Source organism: Ictidomys tridecemlineatus, chromosome 6, assembly GCF_052094955.1.
Source record: "Ictidomys tridecemlineatus isolate mIctTri1 chromosome 6, mIctTri1.hap1, whole genome shotgun sequence".
In the NCBI taxonomy this organism is placed as follows: domain Eukaryota; kingdom Metazoa; phylum Chordata; class Mammalia; order Rodentia; family Sciuridae; genus Ictidomys; species Ictidomys tridecemlineatus.
Window position 1 is genome coordinate 177111912 of NC_135482.1, and position 27161 is coordinate 177139072.

At 36.5% G+C, this 27161-nt stretch overlaps 1 protein-coding gene across 1 annotated transcript; it reads right to left on the bottom strand.

The window, feature by feature from the left end:
- Positions 1–239: 239 nt before the first annotated feature.
- Positions 240–20799, bottom strand: Polr1d (RNA polymerase I and III subunit D). The gene is made up of 3 exons (XM_040281646.2): positions 20675–20799; positions 13977–14051; positions 240–919 (listed from the first exon to the last, which is right to left on the bottom strand). Exons 2-3 carry the CDS (start codon positions 13991–13993, stop codon positions 652–654), a joined length of 285 nt encoding a protein of 94 aa, XP_040137580.1. The 5' UTR covers positions 13994–14051; positions 20675–20799; the 3' UTR covers positions 240–651.
- Positions 20800–27161: the final 6362 nt, after the last annotated feature.

Below are 27161 nucleotides of genomic sequence, written 5' to 3' on the forward strand. Positions count from 1 at the left end.
TGTAGCCACACTGATTCAAGTTCCTTTCATGCTTTTGACCATGACTTTTTTTTTTTTTTTTTTGGGGGGGGGGTGAGCAGCCAGACCTGATTTGATGGATTCCCAGAGTCAGGCCTCTGGTGACAATCACTAAATTTCATGGTGGGTTTCCAGCCCTTGGAGGGCTATACGTTTTCATGATATAAAATATGGTCAGATGATTTCTAAAATTTGAATTTGACATCCATAAAAGTAAAGCATTGGATTTATAAGTATTTTATTTTTGAGAAATTTTGAGAAATGACCAAAAGTGCAGCACATCAAAAAACTGGGACTAGTTTTAACAATCTGAAAACTTTAAATTCTAGATTTACAGGTTTTGAAACTAACTTCCAAACAAAATAGGATAAAAGTAACACAGATGCATACTACACTGCCAAAGCAGCCCATATATGCCAAGACATCTTCAGAGCAAGTCCCTTTGTAATTATTCCTCGATGAGTCTTAAGGTCATTTTTCATCTGCCACCAACAGCCACCTTTAAAAACAACAAAGGACCTACTGGGAAGATGGCTCTTAGGCATCTGCACTGCCGGCTCACCTGTCCTCGCACACCCCAGTCCCAGGGCAGTGCGGGCTCAGCTGGCGTGGGCCGGCCCCTCCCACTCAGCCTCACCGCCTGCTGGGCCGCGGGTCACACTTGTCCCGGGTGCCCCGCTTTCTTGGGGGGGAGTACCCCACCGAGCCTCGAGTGTGCAAGCTGTGCTTGTAGGGATGGCTTCTGTGCTTCTTCGGGTTTGCTTCTTTCTGGTCCTGGCTTTTCACAGGTTCCTTATTGCCTTCTTTTTGTTCATGCTCTTGCTCTTTATGGGAAGGCAATGTGTTCTTGATTGTGTTGATTAAGAATCTTTTATTTGTGCCAGCAAGAGGACACTTCATCCTGTGGGGTGGGGTGGGGAGGAGGATGAGAAAAGGGAAACCATCATAAATAAGAACTGACTTTCAAGCTGAACCCACTATCATGATTAGTACCAAAGAACTATGCTTTACAGAATCAAGTTCCTGAGTTTGTTCAGCTTTCCTTGCATGCCACCTAGTGTAAACTCCGAGTACAGGGGAAAGTAAAGACTTAGAATTCCTGAGGCAATCTGACTGGACAGGGTGCACCCTCTCGACCTTTTGTCCTGGGACTAAATTTCTTATGAAATTTTATGTATAGGTATTAACAACAATGCAAATTAGTAGAATCATTTAACATTTTCTCCATAAAAATGCCTGATTTGATTATAGTTAAATTTCCAGTTAAATTTATTGTTTTTTATTATCAAAGAATGAAAATGAAAACCAAGTACATTCTGGTATATCTTAAATACAGGATTCAAATGACCTCTAGAAAGAAAAAAAAATGCACAGGGCCCTTAACTATGTAATAATCTCTCAAAAAGTTTCTGCATGGAAGTAGCTTCATGATTCAAGTTCACCTGGGAAAGAGACTGTAAATAATTAAATTGCCAATTTATATGCTTAGATATTTACTACAGTACTTATTTCGTATTTTTTTTTCAGGTGTAATTATACATTCATTTGGAGAAGACCCTAAATAAATGAAAACCTGCATATTTCTCTTGGCCATGACCAGTCTGCCGTATGATGGGCTATTTTAGGACAATGCTGGTCCCTAAAAATCATATTATTCAGGGTGACTGGTATTAAACAAAAATGAATAATATCCATCTTTCTATAAAACTTTAATTCACACAACACAGACGGTCTCTGACTTACTCTGGTTTCAATTCTTTTTAAAATTTTATTATTTTTATTTACAGTGGAATGCACTGTAATTCTTATTCCACATATAGAACACATTTTTTCATATCTCTGGTTGTGTACAAAGTATATTCACACCAATTTGTATCTTCATACATGTACTTTGGATAATAATAACCATCACATTCCACCATCATTTATAACCCTCTGCCCTATCTAGAGTTTGTCTATTCCTCCCATGCTCCCACTCCCTACCCACTATGAGTCAGCCTCCTTATATCAGAGAAAACATTCAGCATTTATTTTTTTGGGATTGGCTAACTTCACTTGCATTATCTTCTCCAACTCCATCCATTTACCTGCAAATGTCATGATTAGTTATTCTCTTTTATTGCTGAGTAATATTCCACTGTGTATGTATGCCACATATTTTTTTAAACAGTCATCTATTGAAGGGCATCTAGGCTGGTTCCACAGTTTAGCTATTGTGAACTGAATAACCCAATCGGTAAATGGGCCAAGGACCTGAACAGACACCTTTCAGAAGATGACATACAATCAATCAACAAATACATGAAAAAATGTTCATCATCGCTAGCAATTAGAGAAATGCAAATCCAATTCTCACTCCAGTCAGAATGGCAGATATTATGAATACAAACAACAATAAGTGTTGGCAAGGATGTAGGGGAAAATATGCAATGCAAATTGGTGCAGCCAATCTGGAAAGCAGTATGGAGATTTCTTAGAAAATTGGGAATGGAACCATCATTTGACCCAGCTATCCCTCTCCTCCATCTATACTTAAAGGACTTAAAAACAGCATATTGTAGGGACACAGCCACATCAATATTTATAGCAGCACAATTCACAATAGCTAAACTCTGGTTTCAATTCTAATTTTTCAACTTCAAGAGGTTCAAAGGCACCAGGTGTGGTAGCATACACTTGTAAACCAGCAGCTTGGGAGGCTGAGGCAGGAGGATGGCAAGTTAAAAGCCAGCCTCAGCAACTTAGCAAGGCCCTAAGCAACTTAGTGAGACCCTGTCTCAAAATAAAAAATAAAAAAAGGCTGGGGAGGTGGCTTAGTGGTTAAAGAGCCCCTTGATTCAATCCCTAGTATTAAAAAAAAAAGTACAAAAGCAATACTTAGTTGAAACTACACTTAAAATTCTGATTCAAAATTCTTTATAATAACTTTATTATAGTATAAGTTTTATATAGTTGTAGACCAATGAAAGTGTTCTGAGCATATTCAAGGTAGGCTAGGCTAATCTATGATTTTCTGTAGGCTAAGTGTATTAAATGCATTTTTGATTTATGACATTTTCTTTTTTTTTTTTTTTGTATTTTCAACTTGTGATTTCTTTCTTTCTTTCTTTGTGGTGCTACAGATTAACCTCAGGGGTGCTCTACCACTGAGCTACATCTCTTGGCCTTTTTAAAATTCGAAGATAGGTCTCACTAAATTTCTCAGGCCGGTCTTAAACTTGTGATCCTCCTGCCTTAGCCTCCTTAGTCACTAGGATTATGAATGTGTGCCACCATACTCAGTTATGATGGGTTTTATGAGGTTGTATCCCTATTGTAAGTCAACAAACAGTTGTATGTAAAAAATCAGTCCAATAGTACTCCATTACAGTAACTGTGTAGTATAGTATTGCAGAAATGAAAGAGGCCGTTATTAGCCTGGCCTCAGAGGTCAGATCACCTCAGGCAACCAGAATGACATTGAATCTGGAAGTAAAAGGAAGAAGGCAGAAAAAATAGAAAATAAAATACTCCATGCTGCAAATAAGTAGCTCTTAAGCCTAGAAGGACAGAGAAAACACTTGAGAAAAGCAAAAGTTATTCTCTGTGAGATATGCCTGAGCAATGCTCAGGCTAGGAAGTGACTAGTGAATGAAGTAAAATAAGGAAGGAAAAAAACTTGAGAAAAAAGGAAGCTGGAGGAGTATAGTAGAAGCAGTGGCAACATTTAGAGGTGGTGACAGTATTTAAGTTTAGGAGCCCCAGAATGAGAAGAGGAGTAAAGAAGAAAGGCAGGAACAAGGGCAAAGAAACACAGTTATGCAAAAATCGGGAGAGTATAAAACTACTGGAACTCCCTGCCCTATTGGGGTGAACTTCCAGAAAAAGTGCACCATCATTACACTCCCCTAATAGTTCCAAGATAAAGCCCATTGATTCATCCTTGAGGCACATCAGCACTGGAACACTGCTGAGCATGGGGAGGGCATGTGATAAGAGGGTGGGATGATTTCTTCCTGGCCTTATGGAATGTCACCGAATCTAGGCAGTGCTTTGCTGAAGATACTCAAGCCACTGCAGTTACAAATTCAGCAATGACTCAGAATTCTGAGTGCCATGCACCAGCATGTTCCTAAACGGTGTGCCACTGACAACCTAAAGAAAAAACTACCCTTTGAACACATATGGAAAGTATTCTGGATGGGTGGTCTGCTGCTTACCATAGGAGCAGAATCATTTTTGTGAAAAAATCAACCACATCTATCTCTTGGATATGTAAGCCTAGAAATAGTTAGAAAATAGACCCACTACAGAAGAATTCTGGGTTAATTTCTGGAGTGGGCCATCTCAGTACTGGTAAAGCTGATCAATTATTCTCTGGATTTAAAAAATGAGGAAAGGTGAACTATTTCCAGATGGGACAACAGGACCTCAAAACAAAATCTTATGGTAATTGCTGATGAAATCCACTAGATTCTGTGACTTTCAGTGTCAGATCATCTTTAAAACCATGTGCTTATTGGAGGTTTGCCAAGCTTAGCTACAGAACTACAGTGTTCATAGTATTATCCACTGACCCAACATACTGACCACAAGACTAGTTGTGAGAATGAGTTGTTTTTCTAGAATAATTCCACAAGAAAACTAGCATTTACATCTCCTTTTAACATCAAAGATGTAATTTTAAAAAGTGTGACACACAAATATTGCATGTAACTGGGGTACAGTGATACTTTGATACATGTATCAAACATTGTATACAAAATCTAAATATCAAATCAGAATATTAGCTTATCTATCACCTCAAGCATTTTATTTCTCTGTTGTAGAATTATTCAAAATCTTCTCTTCCAGCTCTTTTGAAATATATAATAAATTACCAACTACAGTCACCCTAGTATATAGACAATTAGACTTTGTTTACCCTGTTTCTTTCTTTTTTTTTTTTTAACCTATTAACTGACCTCTCTTATTATCCACAACTTCCCTTCCCAGCCTCTGGGAGCCACTATTCTATACTCTACTTCTGAGGTCAACACTTTTAGCTTCCACATATGACTATGAACTTGTGGCATCTATCTGTGCCTGGCTCATTTCATTTAACATGATGTCTCAGGGCTCTTCTATGTTGCTACAAATAACTGGACTTTATTCTTTTTTAATTATTTTTTAATGGCAGAATAGCATCCCATTGTGTGTAAGCATGAAATTTTTTAAATCCATTCATCAAAAGATAGACACTTAGGTTGATTCCGTATCTTATGCCACTATAAACATGGTAGTGCAGATGTCTCTTTGACCACTGAATTTTTTTCCTTTGAATATATACACAGTAGTGGGATTGCTGGATCATGTGGTAGTTTCTATTTTTAATTTTTTGAGGAACTTCCATTTATTTCCCATAATGGGTGTACTAATTTTTATTCCCATCAACAATGAATAACAGTTCCCCTTCAAAGATGCAAATTGTGTGTGTGTGTGTGAGACACACACACACACACACACACACTAAGGATTTAACCCAGGGGTACTCTCTTGCTGATCTGCATCTCCAGACCTTTATTATTTTTAAAATTTGGGGATAGCATATCACCAAGTTGCTGAGGCTGGCTTCAAACTTGTGAGCCTCTTGCCTTAGCCTCCTGAGTTGCTGGGACAGGTGTAGGTCACGGGCCTGGCCAAAGATGCAATTTTTAATGTTTGTTATTCCTGAAATTCCATTCAAGGTGAAAATCCAAGGATGGCTTAGAGAGACTTGGCTTACTTGGGGTGAGATTTTTAAGTCAGACCTCTCCTAAACATGCCAATATACATTTTAGAAATAATACTCTCTTAATAAATAAGACAGGGCAATGAGAGAGGGGAGTAGTGGCAAGCCAATGGAAAAGTACATATAAGAAATAAATTTGTTAAGAAATTATAAAATTTGTGCTGAATATATTCAAGTGTAAGAGAGCAGCATCAAAGCTAACATTCTCGGAAACCAATTGGGAGAGTTTCTGGCTTTCAATGTAATCATTAATTTTGGTGAATCCCAAAGTCAGCTCCAACACTAAGAAATCATACTACATGGCCCAATGACTGAGCACACACATTCTAGAATCATACTATCTATCAGACTGAACATTAGGCATGTTATGTAATCCCATCTTGCCTCTTAGCTGCTAAATGGGGGATATTAATAATGACTATCTTAAAAGGATTGCATGCAGATCAAAATGAATGAGAACACATGGAGTGCTTAGAACAATGCCTGACACATAACAGTTAATTTTAGCTTTGGCTCATAGCTTAATTTTACTGTTTAATCAGCTGTGTGACCATGGACAAGTTACTTATCTCCTCTCTGCTTTGGTTTTCCCCATCTGTAAAATGGAACAATAGGAGTATCTACGTTAAAGTTACTGTGAGGATTTAATGCTATAATTCATAAAGCATTTAGCACAGTGGCTGGAATATAGCCAAACTTCATTAAATTTCAAGTTAACTGTGATAATAAGTTAATCAAGAACACAGTAGAGCTGGGTGTGGTGACACACATAATCCCAGTGACTAGGGAGGCTAAAACAGGAAAATTTCGAGGCCAGTCTCAGCAATTTAGCAAGACCCTGTTCCAAAATAAAAAATATATAGGGCTAGGGACATAGCTCTGTGATAAAATGTCCTTGGAAAACACACATACATAGCCAAGTATCTGATGTTTCTTAATGAAAAGGAAAAAAACCCAAAAAACAAAAGAAAAAAAACCTTAAGTTATCATTAAAAGCTAATGAGACATTTCATGGAAGTTTTCATAATGACTGTTAAAATTCAAAAGTTTTGGTACTTAGAATGGTTAGGCTTCCATACTGAAAGTTTCATTTTCTAGGCTATCTTAATTCTCTATTGGTACTAGAGTCAATGGGCTACTAGATACTACCTCTGAGCTTTATAACTTGCATTTCCACATGTTTTGCAAACTTTCTAGGACTATTGTCCTCAGATGTAAACTAAAGGTTGAAGTAGTAGGTGAGCTCTAGTGTCCCTCCTAGTTTTAAGGGTCTCTGCTATAGGTGTACCCGCTAGAGAACAGGATCCCCTTCATTCTTCACATTAGGAAATTACTTCATTTCCTGTATTTGTCCTCTTTTACCTCTTATTGCCATTTTCTCCCTGAATTTGAGATAACAAGAAAGCTGGTATAAGACAATAAACCATCATGCCTTTTCCATATCACCTTTGAACCTTATAAGATGAGCACAGGCCACGACTATTAGATGTGTTGGCACCAAGTCTGTGACTGTGCTTGAGAAGGGGTGAGGGACCAAGGAGACTATAGGGCAGAGCAGCTGCCAACTTATCTGTCTGCAGCCCATCCTAACCAACTGACTTTCTCATAGTGGCTAGTTATTTTTATTTTTGGTTTGTTTTGGTTCCAGAAAGTTATACTAGCTCATATGGAAAGTGCCAGATTTACGGCGTTAACCATATAAATGGATATAAAGCCTAAATATCATAAGACTGGTTACTGCTATAGAAAGGACCTATGACACACAGCCAGAATTAAGGTTTAGAGTTCTATCTATGTTAAGCTTTATTTTTATTAAAAAAATATTTTTGGTACCAGGGATTGAACCCAGGGGCACTTGACCTCTGAGCCACATCCCCAGCCCTTTTTATTTTTTAATTTTGAGACAGGGTCTTGCTAAGTGGCTGAAGGCCTTGCTAAGTGGCTGAAGGCCTCACTAATTTGCTGAGGCTGGTTCGGAACTTGTAATCCTCCTGCCTAAATCTCTCGAGCTACTAGGATTGTAGGCATGCACCATTACACCACCTCACAAACTTTGTTTTTTAAAAATTTATTACCTATAGCTGGGTATGGTAGAACATGCCTGTAGTCCCAGGAACCTGGGAATTTGAGTCAGGAGAATTTTAAATTTGAGTCCAGCCTGGGCAAAGTGAAACCCTGCCCAATAAAACAGTAAAATGGAGTAGGAATGTGGCTCAGTGGTAGTACACCCCTGAGTTTAACTCCTAGTACTGGGGGTATTTATTTAGACAGGATCTCCTATGTTGCCAAAGCTGGTCTCAAACTTGTGTGCTCAAGTGATCCTCCTGCTTCAGCCTCTTAAGTAGCTGATACTGGGCATAAGCCACTATACTTGGCTTATGTTTAAACAATTCCCTTGAAGGTCAAATGTGTCATCCCAGAAGTTGTGACGGAGGGTCTCACATGCTATAGGAGAGGAGAATTTCTAGAAAGTCTGCCATCAGAGACCAAGATGGATTAGGGCTAGAATTATAAGCTTTTCACTTTTTTTTTTTTTTTGAGTGGATACACCATATACGATCTTTTGCAAAAATAAGGCACTTGCTCTATGTTGTTATCATACTCAACTTATGAAAAACAAAATCTGGGATGCAATAACATGAACTCAGCTGCTCTGGCAAAAGGATCACAAGTTTAAGGTCAGTTTGGGTAAATGGAATGAAATAAAAAGGGCTGGGTCTATAGTTCAGTGGTAGAGTACCCCGGAGTTCAATCTCCAGTATTGGGAAAACAAAAAAACACTTAAGAAATAAAGTAAGCTATAAAGAGGGCTGGGGTTGTGGCTAAGTGGTAGAGTGCTCGCCTAGCATGCTTGAGGCACTGAGTTTGATCTTCAGCACCACATAAATGTAAATAAAGGTATTGTGTCCACTTAAAACTAAAGAATAAATATTTAAAAAAATAAGCTATAAAGAAATCTAGAGGACAGAAAGTGGAAAATAAAAGGCAATTTTTTTTATTTTAATATTTTTGGGTCTCCCATTGAAGAATGGCTACTTTTGGCTTCTAAAATAGCTTTATAAATATGATCAATTAAATAGTGATATATAATCACTAGCCATTGGATTTTAGGTAGAATAATAACAATGATGATATATACTTAGAAAGCAATCACTGCGCTAGTACATTACCGATGTTACTTCGTTTAGTCTCTATACCAGCATCTACTTTATAGACCTGGCAACACTAGTCTGGCTAGGGCAGAAGGAACAGGACAGAGGAAGGCTCATTGCTGTCTAAGAAGATGGCTGATTAACAGAGCAGCCAGGGAAGCAACTACAGGAAAGTATATGACACAGGATCAGAAAAGGATGGCTAGTCTCAGAAGGGCAGAAAGTCACAGACATGGTTAAGGATAAGGATGAATACTTGACTCAACATACTTGACTTTGAGGTGAGTGAAATGTAATAGGCATTGGGAAATTATGATTCATAAAAATTATTTTTTTTCTTTTGCAGTGGTAGAGATCAGACCCAAGCTTACGTATGCTAGGTAAGCACTCTACCACTGAGTTACATTCTAAGCCTCATAAAAATTTTTATGGAGTTTGGTGTAGTGGTATAAGCCTGTAATCCCAGTGATTTGGGAGGCTGAGGTAGGAATGAAAGTTTGAGGCCAACTGCAGCAATTTAAGTGAGGCTCTAAGCAAATTAGTGAAACCCTGTCTCAAAATAAAAAATAAAAAAGGGCTGGGGATGTAGCTCAGTGGCAAGTGCCTCTGGGTTAAATTTTTTTTTTTTTAAATGGTAGGGAAATAGATATATTGGGGTCATGGAAGCAAAATTCCATGTAATGCACTTCAATTCATTCCCTAATTCTATGGCCAAATCCATTCCATATCAGCAAACAGCATTTCATTTAGCATGAACTATCATGGATGTAAATCTAAAATAATGCCTCTGGAAAGACTGAGGCTTTGGTCAATTACAACTCACTTTGTTGTTTAATGCTGCCACAGCTATTACAACCATCCATAGTGCTGCAGTTTACAATTTGGCAATTAATTGTCTCAGTGTGTGGCCACCTGAGAAATGCTTTTATAATATTATAATCCCCATTACTAAACTGTTAACCCTTAATTACTCTGCATACAGTAATCCACCCCTTTCCCCAAGCTCAAAGAGGGTATTCAATGACTATCTCCAACCCTGTGCCTAAAAGTAATGTAAAATATTTGATGTGTATATTACACACACAAACAAACACACACACAGATAGATGCATTATGCTAGGCCCTGTAGTAAAGATAAATACCAGGCTATCATTCCAGGTTTTTTTGTTTTGTTTTTGTATTGATGGGGATTAATCCAGGGCCTGGTGCATTTGAGGCAAGCACTCTACCAACTGAGCTATATCCCCAGCCTGAGGCTATCATTCTATATATCTCTTCACTGCTTTTTAGAAGACTGCAGAGAGGAACAAAAGGTAGAGGAGGGTGAAATTCAGAAGCAGATATGTAAAGAGTAGTTTGCTGGTATAGACTGTGGTGAGGCTGTATTCCTTGGCCTCTAATCCCTTAGCAACACAGGTAATTTACATAGATATGTGATCTAACAGTAACACATTTAGGACTCTCTGATTCACTTTCATAACTGGATATGGCAGGAATGTAGAAAGCAGGGGCAGTAAGCACTTGCATTTCAGAGGGTCATCAGACAATAATCCAAAGAAGAAAGCTAGAGTAGAAAAGCAACATCACAGCCTATCAGCAGAGAGCTAGCTGGGGACCTTAGCAAACATCTTTTAATAGGTTATACTTAACCCATATTAAGTATAAAGTAAAGACTTGGATTTCTCTGGCCCTGAAATACTATCAAGAGCCTCATCTATGCATAACCTGAGATGCGAGCTCAACTTTCTCTTCCAATTGATTCTAACACAGGAGCACTGTGTTGTGATCACTTCTTATTTTTCTGTATTCACAAATTGATAAAAAACCTGAATAAAATGGAATGTGAGTATTCTTCACTGCTGTCCATACTTGCATCTTAATATACTTACTGGTATGCAGTTGAGTATTTAAATTAATTTTAAAAACCGTATGTCTGGATAAAGACTGGAGAAATTATTTGCTTTCCAATAATTAAATTGAGGACAAGGCTGAGGATGTGGCTCAGTGGTAAGATGCATGCTTTGCATGCTCAAGGGTCTGGGTTTGATCCCCAATGCCAGAGGGGGAGAAAAGTTGACGTCATCAAGTGGAAGAATAATGTGGGTTATTTCCTCTCTATCTCTAGACTGAATTTAACCAAAACAGAAAAGCATTCAAGAATGTCATTTTCCTTAAAACAACTGGCTTAAGAAAACAAGACTCATTTTCTTCAATTGAAAATAAAAGACTTTCATTATCCATCTCCCCCCTTTTACCCTCCTAGGAAATCTCTCTGGTTCTAGTGTGCTTGTACCAAAGTGAAGCTAAAGCAGATTAACCATAAGTGCATTTCTCCAATAATTTGGGGTTACATTCTCAGTTCCTAAACTCTAGACCTATTCTGAATAATTCCAACAGCTTCCTCAAAGCATTTCAATGGTAGCATGTGGTTGTTTCCTTAAAAGGTCAAATCTTAGCGTGGCTCAGGGGCACATGCCTTAATTCAAGGGACTTATAGGCAGGAGGCTCTCAAATAGAGATCTCAAATTGAGATCAGCTTCAACAACTTAGTGGGACCCTAAGCAAGCATAGCAAGACCCTGTCTCAAAATAAAAAATAAAAAGTGCTGGGGATGTAATCCCCAATTCCTAAGTAAAGAGAAAAAATGGAAACAAACAACAACAACAAATGAAAATGAAAGGCTCATACTTTGGGACAATACTGAAAAATTACATTGGGCTGGAGATTAGCTAAAATGAATGTGACCAGACTAAAAATGGCTTTGAAGACAATGAAGTCAGGAAATTTTCTGAAATTTATGCTTATAAATCCCTTTTTGTTGACAAAAAGGAAGTCATATGGGTCAACATTTCAGCTTCCCCAAGGTCTCTGTCAACAAAGAGCCTCTAAAGATTCTTTTGCTGAAATACATCCAAAAAAGCATACAACGCCAAATGGTCTCTTTCTCTGTAAAATAAAAAGTGGTACCCCACTTGCATTTTCTTTTTTGTTTAGCAGCCTCTGTCTGGCACCTGACCAACTTTCTAAGATCTTTCTTATAGAATTTTCAAAGTAAAACCATGTCACTCACTTAACTTCTATTTTAAATTGTAGGACAATTATAAAGGTTTTCTAGATGTTTAGAAAAATAAACATGGCCCACCAGTGAGCAACAGAATATCTTTTTTATGATTGGGCCAGGGTATAAGTGGCACATGCCTGTAATTCCAGTGACTTGGAAACTGAGGCAAGAGGATCACAAGTTCAAGGAAAGCCTGTACAATTTATTGAGACTCTGATTCAAAATAAAAAAGGGCTGGGGATGCAGCTCAGTGGTAGAGCACTTGCCTAGTATGTGCAAGGTCCTGGGTTCAATCTGTAGTACCACAAACAAAACAAACAAATCTACAAACAAACAAAAACTCCTCAAACTATCAGTCCAAGGAGGTCCACTCCATAGGGATGGGTGCTTGGACACCTAGTCAGGCTACTAAAGTGCAGAGGTACTGTCTACCTCTGGCAGAGGTGTGGATCACTCTGTATTCTATAGAGCACATTTTCGTTATTCTTTGCAGTCAACCAGGATTAGTAAATTATTTTTAGAATGTGTGTGCACTTTAGAATCACTTTTGGATATCTTTATTTTTTAAATTTTTTTTAGTTGTAGTTGGACATAATATCTTCATTTTTATTTATTTATTTTTATGTAGTGCTGATGATGGAACCTAGCTCCTCGCACATGCTAGGTGAGTACTCTACTGCTGAGCCCCAGCCCCAGCCCTATCACCTGGATATCTTTAGAACTCCAAAGTCTAGTCATGCCTTATAATAACTGAATGTGGGACATATGTATTAGTAGTTTTTGAAGCTCTCAAAGTGATTTAAAATATACAGATAAATTTGGGAACACACAAATCCACCCACAAATTTAAATAGATGGAACCCAGGTGTTACCCCAGGACGAGTAGAATATAGGGTACATGCGCTTTATCTCAGCACCAGTAAGAAGACGTAAGCTGTGGTTGTCCTGGGTCTAGACCTCTTTTCACAGCCCATATAGCCTCCTGAGTCACTGGGATTACTGATGTGCAACACCACTCCTTGCTATGCTTTGTTATTTTTCTTGTTTTGTTACATCTGCTTGCTGAAACCTCTTAGAGCAGCAGTTCTCTAAATATGATACGTGGAACTGGGGGTCCTTCAGGTCTCACCAAGGGATCTACAAATTTGTTTTCATAGTTTTGATGTTATTCACTTTTTCCCCGCAGGGTTGAGGTTGATATGTGCACTAAAGATGTAAAAGCAATGAATAAAACTTATACCAAGAATCAAGACAGTAACACCGTATGTTAAGTGGGAAGTACACGTAAAGCACTTGTGCTATTTATGAAGAATGATGGTTGCATGAAAGAAAAGTACTTGTTTGACTGCTACAAAGTGAAGTAGCTGATTATCTAGACATGAGTGAGCCTGTCACTTCAAGGAAAAAGATTCATAGTACTCATTGCCAACATAAAACTGTAAGTTTTATTTTTTACTTTTGTTACTGGGGATTAAACTTGGGGTGCTTACCACTGAGCCACACACTTTATTAAGTTTGAACAAGCTCTATTTTGTATAGCAACTGCCAGTGTGAACTTTATTCTCCTTCACCAAATTGTATACAATCAAATGTTTAGAGTTAAAAATCATATTTTAAGATAACCTGTAACTTACTAAGAACTATAATTACAACAGAAATTCTTTAATGATGAACTCTAATATAATACTGCTTTTACACAGGTGCCTTTGGGCACAGTGTTTATCTTGAATCTTGGGAATTTGTGAACAAAAGGGATGATAAAACCATAATGCACATCTTCCATACACACCCTGCCGCCCACATCCAGTGGCTGGAGCTTCTCAGCATTCAGTCCTCAGCAGTGTTCTTAATCCACACTCGCCTCTGGGTGATTTCCTCCACATACAACCTTGTATATTCCTGCTCTCTGTTGCAGATTCATATATGGATATTTTCTGCTAAGGCTTTTCTTGTTAATATATTTTTGAGTTTTAATAAAGATCACTCAAGAACTTACCAACCCATAGGTCCCATTGTTTCTGCTCTAGTTTTCCCACGCTTTGCCTCCTTTAGCAGTTCTTCTATTGCTTTCCTGATGGGAAAGAGGAAGAAATTTGAGATGCACTCACTCCACTAAGTTATGAAAATCAACTCATTTCTCATGTATGGGAAAGAAACTGACTTTTAAAGCATAATTGCTGGGGGAATACTTTTTTCTTTTTTAGTGGTGAACAGTTTTGAATACAAAATAAAAAAGAACCCTTTTATATGAAGTGAAAAATACTAAAAAGAAAATGAGAATAAAATAACGAATTGGAAAAAGTATTTGCAATATTAGACAATTCAATTATTTATCCTTAACATAAGAATTTTTTCTTTTTGCTACTGGGGATTTAACCCAGGGGAGCACTTTACCTTTGAGCTATATCCCAAGGCTGTTTCTAAATTTTTAGATAGGGTCTGGTTAAGTTAATGAAGTTCTCACTAAGTTGCATGTATCCTATGCTTAAAATGTTTAAATTCACTATTATTTAAGGAATCTCCAATTAACCATATAATGATTAATGTTTCTGCTCATTAGTTAGTGAGGGAGTAGATAAATGAGTACTCTTTTCTCTATTAGTGGTGACAGAATATTTTGAGAACAATTTGACCACATGATAAAGAGCCTTAAGAATACTACATACCTGTTGACCTAAAATTCCACTTTATCTTAAGAAAATATTCAAGTAAGTATGAAAACTATATGTATAAGGATACTCATTAAATACCTTGTTGACAAAGAACAGAAAACTTAAATATTTACTAATAAAAGATTGGTTAAATAAACCACAGAACTGCCACATTTGGAGAGGAGTAGGCAGTCAGTAAAATAAACATGAAGGAATAATTGACACAGAAAAACATTCCTAAGATTATAGACATTCCTATAATGACATTCCTTTATACATACTCAATATATAAAGCTGGTTACAAAACAGTTATGTATAGAATAATCTTATTTTAAACATATTTAAATGCATAAGAAACCATTTGGAGGAACATTGTTAAGATTACCTTGGGGTGATTTTTTGTTGTTTGCTTCTCTGTATTTTATTTTTTCTACAATTAATATGTATTATTATGTATAACTTATACATAATAATTTGATATGTATAATTTTAAAGAGATTAAAAATAAACTCCAGGGCTGGGGATGTGGCTCAAGCGGTAGCGCGCTCGCCTGGCATGCGTGCAGCCCGGGTTGGATCCTCAGCACCACATACAAACAAAGATGTTGTGTCCGCCGAAAACTAAAAAATAAATATAAAATTCTCTCTCTCTCCCCCTCCCCCATCTCTCACTCTCTCTTAAAAAAAAAAAAAAAAAAAAACTCCAGAAAACATACTTACTTACTAACCATATTCTGAGATTTAACTGTGTGTAAGATACTGTGCTATGAGTAGCAACATAGGAAGATAATCCCTACCCTAAATATTATTGTGATATGTAAATAATAAAGTTAAGATAAAGAGGTATGAAGTTGGAAACAAAATAGTTCAGAGACAGAACCATAAATCTAATCAGTTTTAAAACTGAATAATTTATATATTCTATATTAAAACATTTAATTATACTGTATAGTATTACTGCATACTACTTACATAATCCTGATGTGATATTAGTATTTTGTTAGTTTATACTAATTTTTATCTTATCAAAGTAAAGCATGCTTATAGCTTAAAAAGACAAACATTTCAAACATTTAAAAGACAACAATAAAAGATAGCAGTCTTCTACTTCATCCTTCCCTACTCACCCTACCAATTTTTTTCTCTTTTAAAATACATTTCTCCTGCTATTTACCTTCATATTCCTAATACTATGCTTTTAAACTATTCACCATCCTTTTAATATAACACATCTGCTTCTTTTTGTATAACTCACATTAAAAAAAAATTCTTATTAGTACTGACATCTTTAAAAAAAGGTCTTTTCAGCAACTCAACAGTTTATGATCTCTCGTGGGAAGGCCACTTCCTGGGTCACTGAGGAACTGAAGCACTTGCTTATCTACCAACATGTACATCTTCTTACCCTGAACTTGCTCAATCAGATAAAGTTTCACAGCCCAGTCTTAGGGTATCACAAATAAGAAGTCATCTGATTATTCTCCTCCTTCCAGCTCTTTAAAATAATACAGCCTACTGATATGATCTGGCAACTTTGTCTATTATAATTGCTTATGAAAATCTATCTGATCTAGCTTCAAAAGAGAGATCCTTAAAGGGTACAACTATTCTAAAGACAATTCTCCACTTTCCATTCACTAGTGTGATAGTTTCTAAATAAAAGCGGATCATCAACCATTCTTAGCTCCATCCATATGCTCTTGTCATTACCACAGAAATGGTAAAACATCTTCACTGGAAAAAAATAATTTGAGAAGTTCCCTGTTTATGAACAATATATATATAAATTACAATAAACTAGAATGCATTTTCTAATAAAAGCTGTGTGCCTGGCTTTCTTGTACAGACTGCAAAAGCTTATTTGAGTCAGAATAAAGTTGAAATGCAGTACATCACAGAAAGAGTCTTACAGAAACCTTGAAGGCATGTTCTGGGTTCATTTAAGAATTCTGATTCTTCTTAATTTCAGTTTCACTTAAGATAATCTCCAGCAAGGTTATTAACTTTACCTGGTATGATTAAGGGTGCCTTCTGATTTATAAATACAAAGAGAAAAGAAGGTGTATGTATGAGAAAGACTGAGGTGAAAGGAATTCAGGGATAAAGATCATACAAGGAAGGGCAAGGAATGGGACAGGCATTCAGTCAGTTGGTCGTCTCACTGATAAAGATGGCTTAGTTGCAGTCCATAACAGAGGCTGGATGCAGGATACCACTCCTGTGGTTGTACTGTTAGGTGTCTTTAACTAATTTAACAACTGATGTTCATATAGAGCTTTCAGTTTACAAAATGCTTTCCTATCTGAATATGGTGATATAGGAATTACCACCAGCTTACAGATGAGGAAAATGATATTCAGAAACATTGACTACTTTGCCCAAAGTAGTACTGCTAATGAGTAGTGAGGAGGAGGAGGAGGAACAAAGCAAATGAAACTCCATCCAGGTTTTTGTCTGTGTATCCTGATCTTTCATTAAATTATCTCCTCCACAGACATTTGTGCAGCAAATCCTAGAGAAATTTTCTATCATTAAGAGGCAAAAAATTAAAAAAAAATAAAGAAAGAAAAGCTGTCACTTCTTCAATGTATAAAGAAAGTAGGAACAGGCCGATACTAGAGAGGCGGAAGGAATGAAAGAGGATTGCTCACTATTTTATCCTAAGAATGTTGAGCGTTCACCACTTCCCACCCGAAATTCTCCAGCATAAACTTCTGCAGGGCCTTTCTGCCAAATGGGAGAATAACATTTCTCATAATTATGTACTCTGACCCTGAAACATCATCACCTTCCAAACTAAGGGGGAAAAAAATCAGGTAGTTTTTCTACTGCTATGGCCTCTGGAACTCTTGCTAATGAATTCCTGAGTGAGGATATAGTAAATCTTGTTCTACTGCTCATAATTCAGAGGCTAACCACACGAATTATCAAAGATCATGGAACATCAATGTGTGTGAACCAAGACAGTTTTTACTGAGATGTTGAAATAAAAGTGTAAGCTGCAGTTAAAATACGGGAAAGAAACAGAAGAATATATAAGAACTAAATATAGAACTTAAACAATTAAAAAACTACTGAGGCATAAATTCTCCAAACACTCATTTTTATACTTACTTGAAATATCTTAGAAATTTCTTTGTAAAACAAACCCACTATATTAGAATGTTAAGTTCCACAAAATGAAGACCAGTAGAGCTGTGTCTCCCAAACTGGTATAGCAGTTTTCTGGGCATGGAAACAAACTATAATCAATTTTCAATGATCCACGAGTGTATCATCTACAGCCAACTTTCCATTCTAGCTCAGCTTGCTCAGGACTTTCTATGCATTCCATCAGCCAGTTGGTACATGCTTAAGGAATGTCAACTGATCATAATAACAGCTTAAATAAAAAGCCAAGTGGGAATGCAAATCTGGTGCAAAATCATCTTAAAATCCAAAGTCAAACAAATTAGTTTTGAGTTATCTGGGTCTGTGTTTCCTTTTATTCACACAAATCAACTGAGAGCTATAACTATTCTAGTCTCTAGAAAGGATACCAAGAAATTGAAGGCAATTAAAATGAAGCATCAGAAATGGAAAGGCAAATTAAATAAACAATTTAGGAAAATGAAAAGTTTAAAAGAATAAATTCAGGAGTCAAATCTTAAGTGACTGCTTAAAAATGAAGAGGGGGGGTGAATAAGTGAGGGTAAAGGAAAGCTAGGAACATAAGGATGATCATGAGAAGCTCTCCTTGTTTTGTGACTCTATCAGTCTTTAAAAAGTCACCTTTGGCTGGCTGAGGTGGTGTAAGCTTATATTTGTGGCTACTTGAGAGGCTGAGACAGGAGGATGACAAGTTGAAAGGCAGCTTGGACAACTTAGTGAGACCCTGTTTCAAAAATAAAAAAGGTAGGAGATGTATCTCAGTGGTAGAGTATCCCTGGGTTCCATCCCCAGCACTACCTCCCCCTAAAAAAGGTCACCTTTGAACAACTAACTGTACAGTATCTGTCACATGAGAGAAAAACAGGTTCAAATAAAATCTGTTCACACAAGCATGACTTGGTGACAAGAACACAGACTTCTTAGAAAACTGAAAGAAACCAGCATCATTTGCTGTTTACTGGGAAGTCCTCTGACAAGCCCTGTTCATTATCAATGATGATGGTAACCAGTAATTAACAATCAAACTACTGGGTAGAATATAAGAGAAATTTTGCTATAGCAACCTAAATTTCTTCCTATAATGCAGTATTAAGATTTGAAGAGAAAAATGGAATAATCTACTTGATCTTTAGTAAGGATTTAATGTCAAACCACAGAACATTCTGATTAAAAAATGTGAGCAGATGATCGGATCACTGCTGGACATCTGCAAACAGCTGCCTATAGGCTCATAAGGAACCAGCAGTAACTAGTGGTTTAGCAATCATGCAAATCTGTAGAAACCACGGGACAAAGTCTGGATTCTGTGTGACTTACTATTTTGATTATTATACAGACAAATTCAGGATATTCTTATTTAATTTCAGTAAAACAGTCAATTAGGGTCACCTACCATCACCAAAGAAAGGCAAAAATTTTTAAATTGTAGATAAGGTTTTTGAAGACAAGGTAGAACTCAATAGGAACATTAGAGTTCATTTGGTAAGTAAAAGATTTATTCAAAGATATAAGATGGAGGTGGCAGAAATTAATCTGTAAATTATGCCAAATATCAAATTATGCCATACCAAAGACTTATATTTTAAGTATTATGATTTTTATAATGAGTAAGGCCTTTCCTAAAAGACTTACTACTAGGGATTTCATAGCAAATAAATACCCATATGTATACTTTAAAACAAAGGATGAATTATCTAGAATGTGGGGAGGGAACTCCAACATCTATTTATAACATAAAAAACAGGAAGTAGTGAGAAAAAGTGCTTAATTTTTGAAAATACACCAAGAGTGGAGGCTGATGTAGGAACACAAACATGAATGAATTAATGAGACCTTTTGATCTCATGTCCATGCCCACATGGACATCAAGAAAGAAGAAAAAAAAGCCATATTTTAATTAATGACTCAAAAATATTAGACAGATATTAAATTGTTTGCAATGATGATGACAATTATCTTAGCTACCTCACAGGGTTTGTTGTGAGGATAAAACAAGGTTCTTTATTTGGACCCAAGTGTTCTGCATTTTATAAGAAGCATAAAAAATATGACAGCTAGTTTTTACTTGACCAAATTCCCAAAGGTCAGAGAACTTGTTTTTTTCCACTTTAGTTTTCCTTACACATGGCACATGGTAGGTACTAAGTTAAAATTTGGGGGAATTAATGGGTTCTATAAGTGAGTGGGACATGATAAAAATGTAAAGTTTTTTTTTTTAATGGAACTCAATAGTAAGAAAACAACTTGATTAAACAATGGATAAAGGAGGAGCTAGGCATGGTGGTACATGCCTGTAATCCCAGTAGCTTGGGAGACTGAGGCAGGAGGATAACAAGTTCTTAAACTCTGTCTCAAAATGAAAAAAAAGATTGGGGATATAGCTCAGTGGCAGAGCACCCCTGGGTTCAGTCCCCAGTATTTTTAAAAAGAAAAAAAAAAAAAAAAGAACAAAGGACCTGAAGAAACATTGTTCATAAATAAACATTTGAATGGCCAACAGATACATGAAAAAAAAATGCTCAAAATCACCAATCATCAGAGAAATGTAAATTAAAACCACAATAAGATGTTGCTTTGCACCTGTCAGAAAACCACAATAAGATGATATTGAGGCTACAGGCTTCTGTGTAATCTCCTAAAGTGATCAGATTTGAACAGGAGCATATTGGCATCACATATCCTTAAAATATTAAGTGAAATATTAGGTCAGAGGTTGGTGTCATAGCTCAGTGGTACTGTGTAAGGCCCTGAGCACTGGGGAGAAAAAAAAAATAGGTCATACTGGGAAACCACAGACCCTAAAGTCAGCATCAGGTCCATTTGGAATTTTTCCTGCTAAGATTGAAGATTTAGATTCTCAAAGGCTGCTTGAAAATCTCAGCAAGGCTCCATACCTGCAAAACACTCTTCCTGGTGGGCAAGGTGGCACATGCCTGTAATCTCAATGGCTAGAGATGATGAGGCAGGACTGCAAGTTCAAAGCCAGCCTCAGCAACTTAGTGAGGCCCTAAGCAACTTAGAGAGATCCTTCAAAACACAAAAAGAAAACAGGTTGGGGATATGGCTCAGTAGTTAAGCACCCCTGAGTTCAATCCCAATCCCTGGTACCCAAACAAACAAAAAACAAAACAGAAAATACTCTTCCCTTAGGTCACTACCACTTAGTCATAATGGCCTTTGTTTAACATCTAATATCATTCACTGGCTATGTAAGTGGTAAAAGTCCACTTCATTCACATATGTTGACATCCTCTAAACTTGCATTTCCTAAGACAGATGCTAATTGTGCTTTGAAAGGGAATAGCTTAGTGTTGGTGGCTGAGTGCTATGGTGAAATGTAATAACGGGGACACTGGCTTGTCTATTATCAGTTCTTGCCACAAGGGATGTGGGATTACCATGTTTAGGGACTTGGCTATGACTGTCCAGAAACCTAACACAGCTCTAATGCCCAGACTGACTGCAGTAGCTATCTGCCCTTGGCCGTACAGCTGAGCTTCACTAGGCTATGCCTTCTGTCCAAATGGCTTTTCACTCTAGCCACACCTCATCACCAGACACTCAGCTCAGATGCTGCCCTTTCCACCAGACCTTTCCTGATCTCCCTTGTTTACTCCACATCAAAAGATGTAGTTGCTCTTTTTTCTCAAGTCCACTGATGGGCAAGTGAAATCCTACGTGCCATATTTCCAAATATTTAAAAGTTATAGAATAAGCAGGGTGTGATGGCACAGGTCTGTAATCTCAGTGATTTGGGAGACTGCGGTAAGGAGATTCCAAGTTTGAGGACAGTCTCAGTAATTTAGTGAGGATCTAAGAAATTTAGGGAGACCCTGTCTCAAAATAGAAAAAATTAAGAAGGGCTGGAGATATAGCTTGGTCATAAAGCACTGCTAGGTTTAACCGCCAGTACAAAAAAAAAAAAAAAATGTCACAGAAAAGCTAAAAAAGTATTAAATAAAATGTATTCCTTCTTCCCATCTTAACATTACAGCAAAAACAAAACAAAAGCCCATATGACAAAGTCAGCAAAATATTTGCTTTATTAGTCTATTAGCAAGCTGGTAATATTTGGATGAATTAAAAAATAAAGACATAATTCATATATTTATTTACTCCATAAATTTTCTTGAATTGGTTTCAACAAAATTCCTAAATATATTGTGATTATCATGATTTTCACATAAATGATTTCTACATTAACCATAATCTAAAAGTATTAAAAAGAAAATGTAATATTCAATGAGTAAAATTTTAATGTTTCTCAAAATGTACATACATTACCTTAAAAATGTAAAAAACTGACAACCTAAATTTTCAATGTTTTAGGATGTTCTTGTAAATTAGGTATGGTGGCACACACCTATAATCCCAGCTATTTGGGAGGCCGAGGCAGGAGAATTTCAAGTTGGAGACCAGCATGGACAACTAAGTGACTCTCTGTCTCAATAAAAAATAAAAAGGACTGGGGATACAGCTCAGTGGTAGAGCACCTGTGGGTTTAAAACAAAATAAATAAAATGCTCTTATAAAATGAAAAGATGATCTATGAATCAGTACCAAACTTCTTGCATGTTCCATATAGGCTTACACATATGCAATGTGAGTAATAAGATTTAACATTGCAAAATGTTACTCAGATTCCAGGTGCAACTATTACAAGTACCATATTGTGTTAGTCAGCTTTCCATCATTATGACAGACCCGATCATCAACTTATATAGAGAAAAGGTTTAGTTTGGATCAGTTTTGGAGGTTTCAGTCCATGATTGATTGGCCCTGTTGCTTTTGGGCCCGTGGGCAACACATCACGGTAGAAGTGTGTTGTTGAGCAAAAACTTCTTATGGTGTGGGTGGGAAGCAATAAAGAGAGAATACGGCATGGGAGTCCCATTATCCACTTCAAGGGTCCACCCCCTAGTAGTGCCACCCTGGAGATCAAGTCTTTAACACATGGCCCTTTGGAGAATCATTCATTCGTTCATTTTTTTTTTTAAGGTACTGGCGATTGAACTCTGGGGTGCTTTACTAATGAGCTACATCCCCAGTCCCTTTTATTTTTTGAGACAGGGTTTCATTAAATTGCTGAGGCTGGCCTTGAAGTTGCAATGCTCCTGCCTCAGCCTCCCAAGCTCCTGGAATTACAAGCATGCACCACTAGAGCTGGCAGAAAATAGTAACTTTCTCATGGTAGGATCTATTGCATTCATGCAAAGGGGAAGGATCTGGCAAGTTAATGTGTCTTTTTACTTCTAAACACTTCTGCGGCTCAAGCTGGGCATGGTAGTACATGTCTGTAATCCCAGGGACTTCAGAGAGGTGACTTCTTCAATTAGTAATGTGGGTTGATTCTTAATAATTAAGCTCTTAGAAGGTAAATGTATTGCTCGGTTCATAAGACACCATCCTCTCTGTAGGTTACTAATTTCATTTTCAAATCAGCAATTTTACAAATATTTTTTTCTTAACTCTGAATTCAGAAAATGATGATTCATTTTCAGTTTATATTATAGGACCTGAGTAAATGCCCAATGGAAAATATTACATAAATTATGAATAGCATCTCTTACTAAAAATAATTTTGTAGGGTGGTAGTGGTAGGGTTGCTTAGGAAATAATAAACTCTAAATAGAAAAGCTCATGAATTATATAATACCAGAGACAGCAGATCTGTTTGATAGGCCAATTGTTAGGTTTAAAAATACACGTTACATGCGTACTGAAATATTAGTTGGGACAAATAAATCCAGATGAGAATATAAGGTCAAAATAACTACTGAGCTATTTTACTCAATAAAAAGCATTTTTTTAAGAGAACAGATGTTTTGAAGAACAAAACTGGTGAAAAGAAAACTGCAAAAGAAAAAGGGATTTAAAGTCTAGAAAGATGGGTGTGGAAGGAAGCCAATATCCAAGCAAAGAAAAGCTAATATGGCAGCTGCTTGAATTTAGTAAAAGGCAGAAAAATGTGGCAAAATATTAAAAAGGAGAAATATAAAATAAAACTCAAACTCTTACCAAACAGCTATTCAAAATACAAATAGGAAATCATATCATAGAATATGAAAGAAAATATTATAATATAAAGTCTCAAAAGTTTGCTTCGACAACTTTAATGAGGGTAGAAATTTGACATGTTGTCCTTTGATAAACACCACATACCAGAAAAACCACCTCACCGAAAGCTTCATCTGTAAATCACTCTGGTGATCTTAAAAGAGCTTTATTTTGTACTGCAAATGATCTGCAGCTTTCTGCAGACTGTCCAAAACAATGCTTCAGAGTTCTTGGATCTCAGCCCTGAGGATGGCCTATTCAGCAGAAAAGTCTGGTCAGCCTGCTGGAGCTGTTTCCTTCACTTGTGTCAAAGCTGCAGTAATCTGTTAGAAAACAAGCTGTCCACCCTTCATAGATTTCAGTGTCTGATTCATCAAATGATTATAAATTATATTCAAAACTAAGAGCTAAGGGATGGAAAAAAAATAGAAGGAAGATAAAGGAAAGTTCCACAATTTGTAGGATTTCCTAATAATCTCAAGCTCATAAATTAAAAAAAAATTCATATTACATATGTAGAAACTAATCTCTTGAAGGTGCTATTTCAGGATAAATAATTTACCTGTCATCAACTGAACTGAACAATTTTTAACCCAGAAAGAAGACATTCATACATCTAGTGCAATGTACAAAATAAAGGGAGGACCGCAAACTGTAGGCACAGACTCAAATGTGGCCTGGGGCCTCTCAGTGCAAGGCAGAGGTTGGCCTTGGGAGGCAAGAGATAATGGTGCCAGAGTTATTGAGTGTGTAGCCTGCTTGAGTGAAGGTGCTTTCCTCCTGCCATGTGAATTGCCAGAACTAGCCTCATCTCAGCTGCTAGGCATTTTTTGTCTTTCACACCATAAGTAGCAAAGAACGCTTTGAGGGTAGTATTAAAAAAATACTACCATATAGGTACACATCATCTTTTCTACACTAAGAATTAAGTACAATTATCTACTATATTTTTGTAAAAACCAATCATAAATTCTTAACTCTTAAACCCTACAACTTCAAGTGTGAAGTTGTTTTTCAGTTATTAATTTATACAGGGATGAAATTGAGTAGGACAAGCAATTTCAAACCCTATTTCACAATTAAGAAAATATATTAGTTAATATGTATACAAGTGCTTGGAAAAACCTCCGTTTCTATAAAGTAGTTAATAAAATTAAGTAGTTAAGCATACACACAAACCTAACTTCTGAGCACTGTTCCTTTGAGAAGAATGTTTACAAAAGTTCAAAGTATTGAACTTACTGGTCTACCAAACAAGTATACCCAAACTGCACAACTGTGCAAATAAGGTTTTATAGTGACTTTCAAAGTCCCCAGAGATGCTTCCCCTTAGCTGGCTGAGGTTGTAGAGTTTAGTGAAATGTAAACACATTCTTGACGCTGTATTCAATGGCACTAGAAAAACTGTAGAAATAATGAAGAAATAATGAAGGGAAGGAACAGCTCATAAGGACTAATCTTTACTGTAGAAAAACCCAAGGTATAGAAAATTCCATCATCTGAAATATATAATATATATATATATATATATATATATATAAAATTTACAATCCTTTCCTAGTATTTGCTTGACAGAAATTGGGCCCACATGTGTAACTTCTTTATCAATTCCTACACATGCAGTATTTCCAAAGAGGTCCCAAATCTAAAAATCCAATATTTATATCATATTATACATCAGTTGCCAAAAGATGGACATATTTAGTTTTATATGGTGTTGGGGATCAAACCCAGGGCCTCACACATGCTAGGCAAATGTTCTATCCCTGAGCTACACCCCTAGCCCCTTCAGTTGCTAAAAGAAACAAACCATAGAGAATAATACAGTTGGAGATTTTGGCATCAGGAACCGGTTGTAAAACAACCAAGAACCAAAAACTTTAATAAATGTAGAACTTTATTCTGAAACTTGTTTTACAAGGTATCAAAAACATCAAATTCAATCTTCTCCTAGCTGTACATATTCGAATCATCTCACCTACTAGCAAAACATGAATTATTCTTAGGGATGAAAAGCAGCTATAGTTTAATTGGATGGAGAAATGCTAACAAAGAGTTTAGAACCAAGTTAAAATAGAAAAGGTATGCAACTGAGAGTTCATGGTAAAATTGTAAGACAGTTCATGCTGATTATTCAAACAACATAATCTGGCTTCTTCCCAAAGTCTAATACACTGATGCTTATAAAAAAGGGCACTGCATTTTCAATGCAAATGCTTTGGACTGTCTTTTCATATATCATCTGAAATATTAACTCCCCAAATTTACAATTTTTTCCTAGTATTTGCTTGACAGAAATTGGGCCCACATGTGTAACTTCTTTACTAATTCCTACACATGCAGTATTTCCAAAGAGGTCCCAAATGTAAGTATTTACAAGGCTCTTTTTTTTACTATAATTTGCAAGGAAAAACTCCAAAATGAATTAAAATGTTCAGGTTAAGAATCATTAAGTAAATGCTGTGTATATGTATATTTTAAATGCAAGGTGAAAGTTTCCCATATGTTAGCATTAGAGGTCATCTAGTTTGATTGTCAAAGTCAAGAAAATTATGGTTCAGAGAAGTTAACAACATGCCTAAGACTAAATACAAATATCTGACTTAAAAAAAATAATTAAAAATTATCAATAGTATTTCTTCTTTTCCCCCAGAATCTAGGATGGCATAGTATCTAAGGAGAAATTGTGAGGAGATAGATTATAATGTTTCAGCCCAGGATTATTACCTTTAGAGAACACCATGAGTACCAAAACTAACACTATGCCACTGCTAGGACGTTATATGATAATTGTGTTCAGAAACACTGAGCTTCGGTACAGAATTTCTTACCTGAAAAATCCAGACTGAGTAGAAATACTCAGGAATTGTCCCTAACACATCTCTTGATGCTTTCAGAAGAGAGATTATGGTTTTGAATTGAGGCCGTGTTCAAATAACCTTAAGAAAATGAGAAAGCAGCTACAATGCAGTGGAAAGAGAATGAATTACAGTTTGGTCACTTGCTCCCTCTTGTGACAAAGATCACAAAAATATGGATCTGTAAAATGGGAACATTTCTATGACCCTCTTGGAGTCCCTATGGGGATTAAATGCAATTACACATATATTTACTTTGAAAGATACCAAATAAATACAAGGTGTTATTTTAAGAATTAAAAAAATACAACCATATAGTTACAGCATGATATTGATAGTTGAACATATGATAATCAAAACACACACACACATAAATATAGTAACATCACTGTAATAATTTACAAAATGAGTCCTTTTATTGGCTAGGCAACTAAGGGTTAAGGAGGCTGACATGTATAAGGGTCAC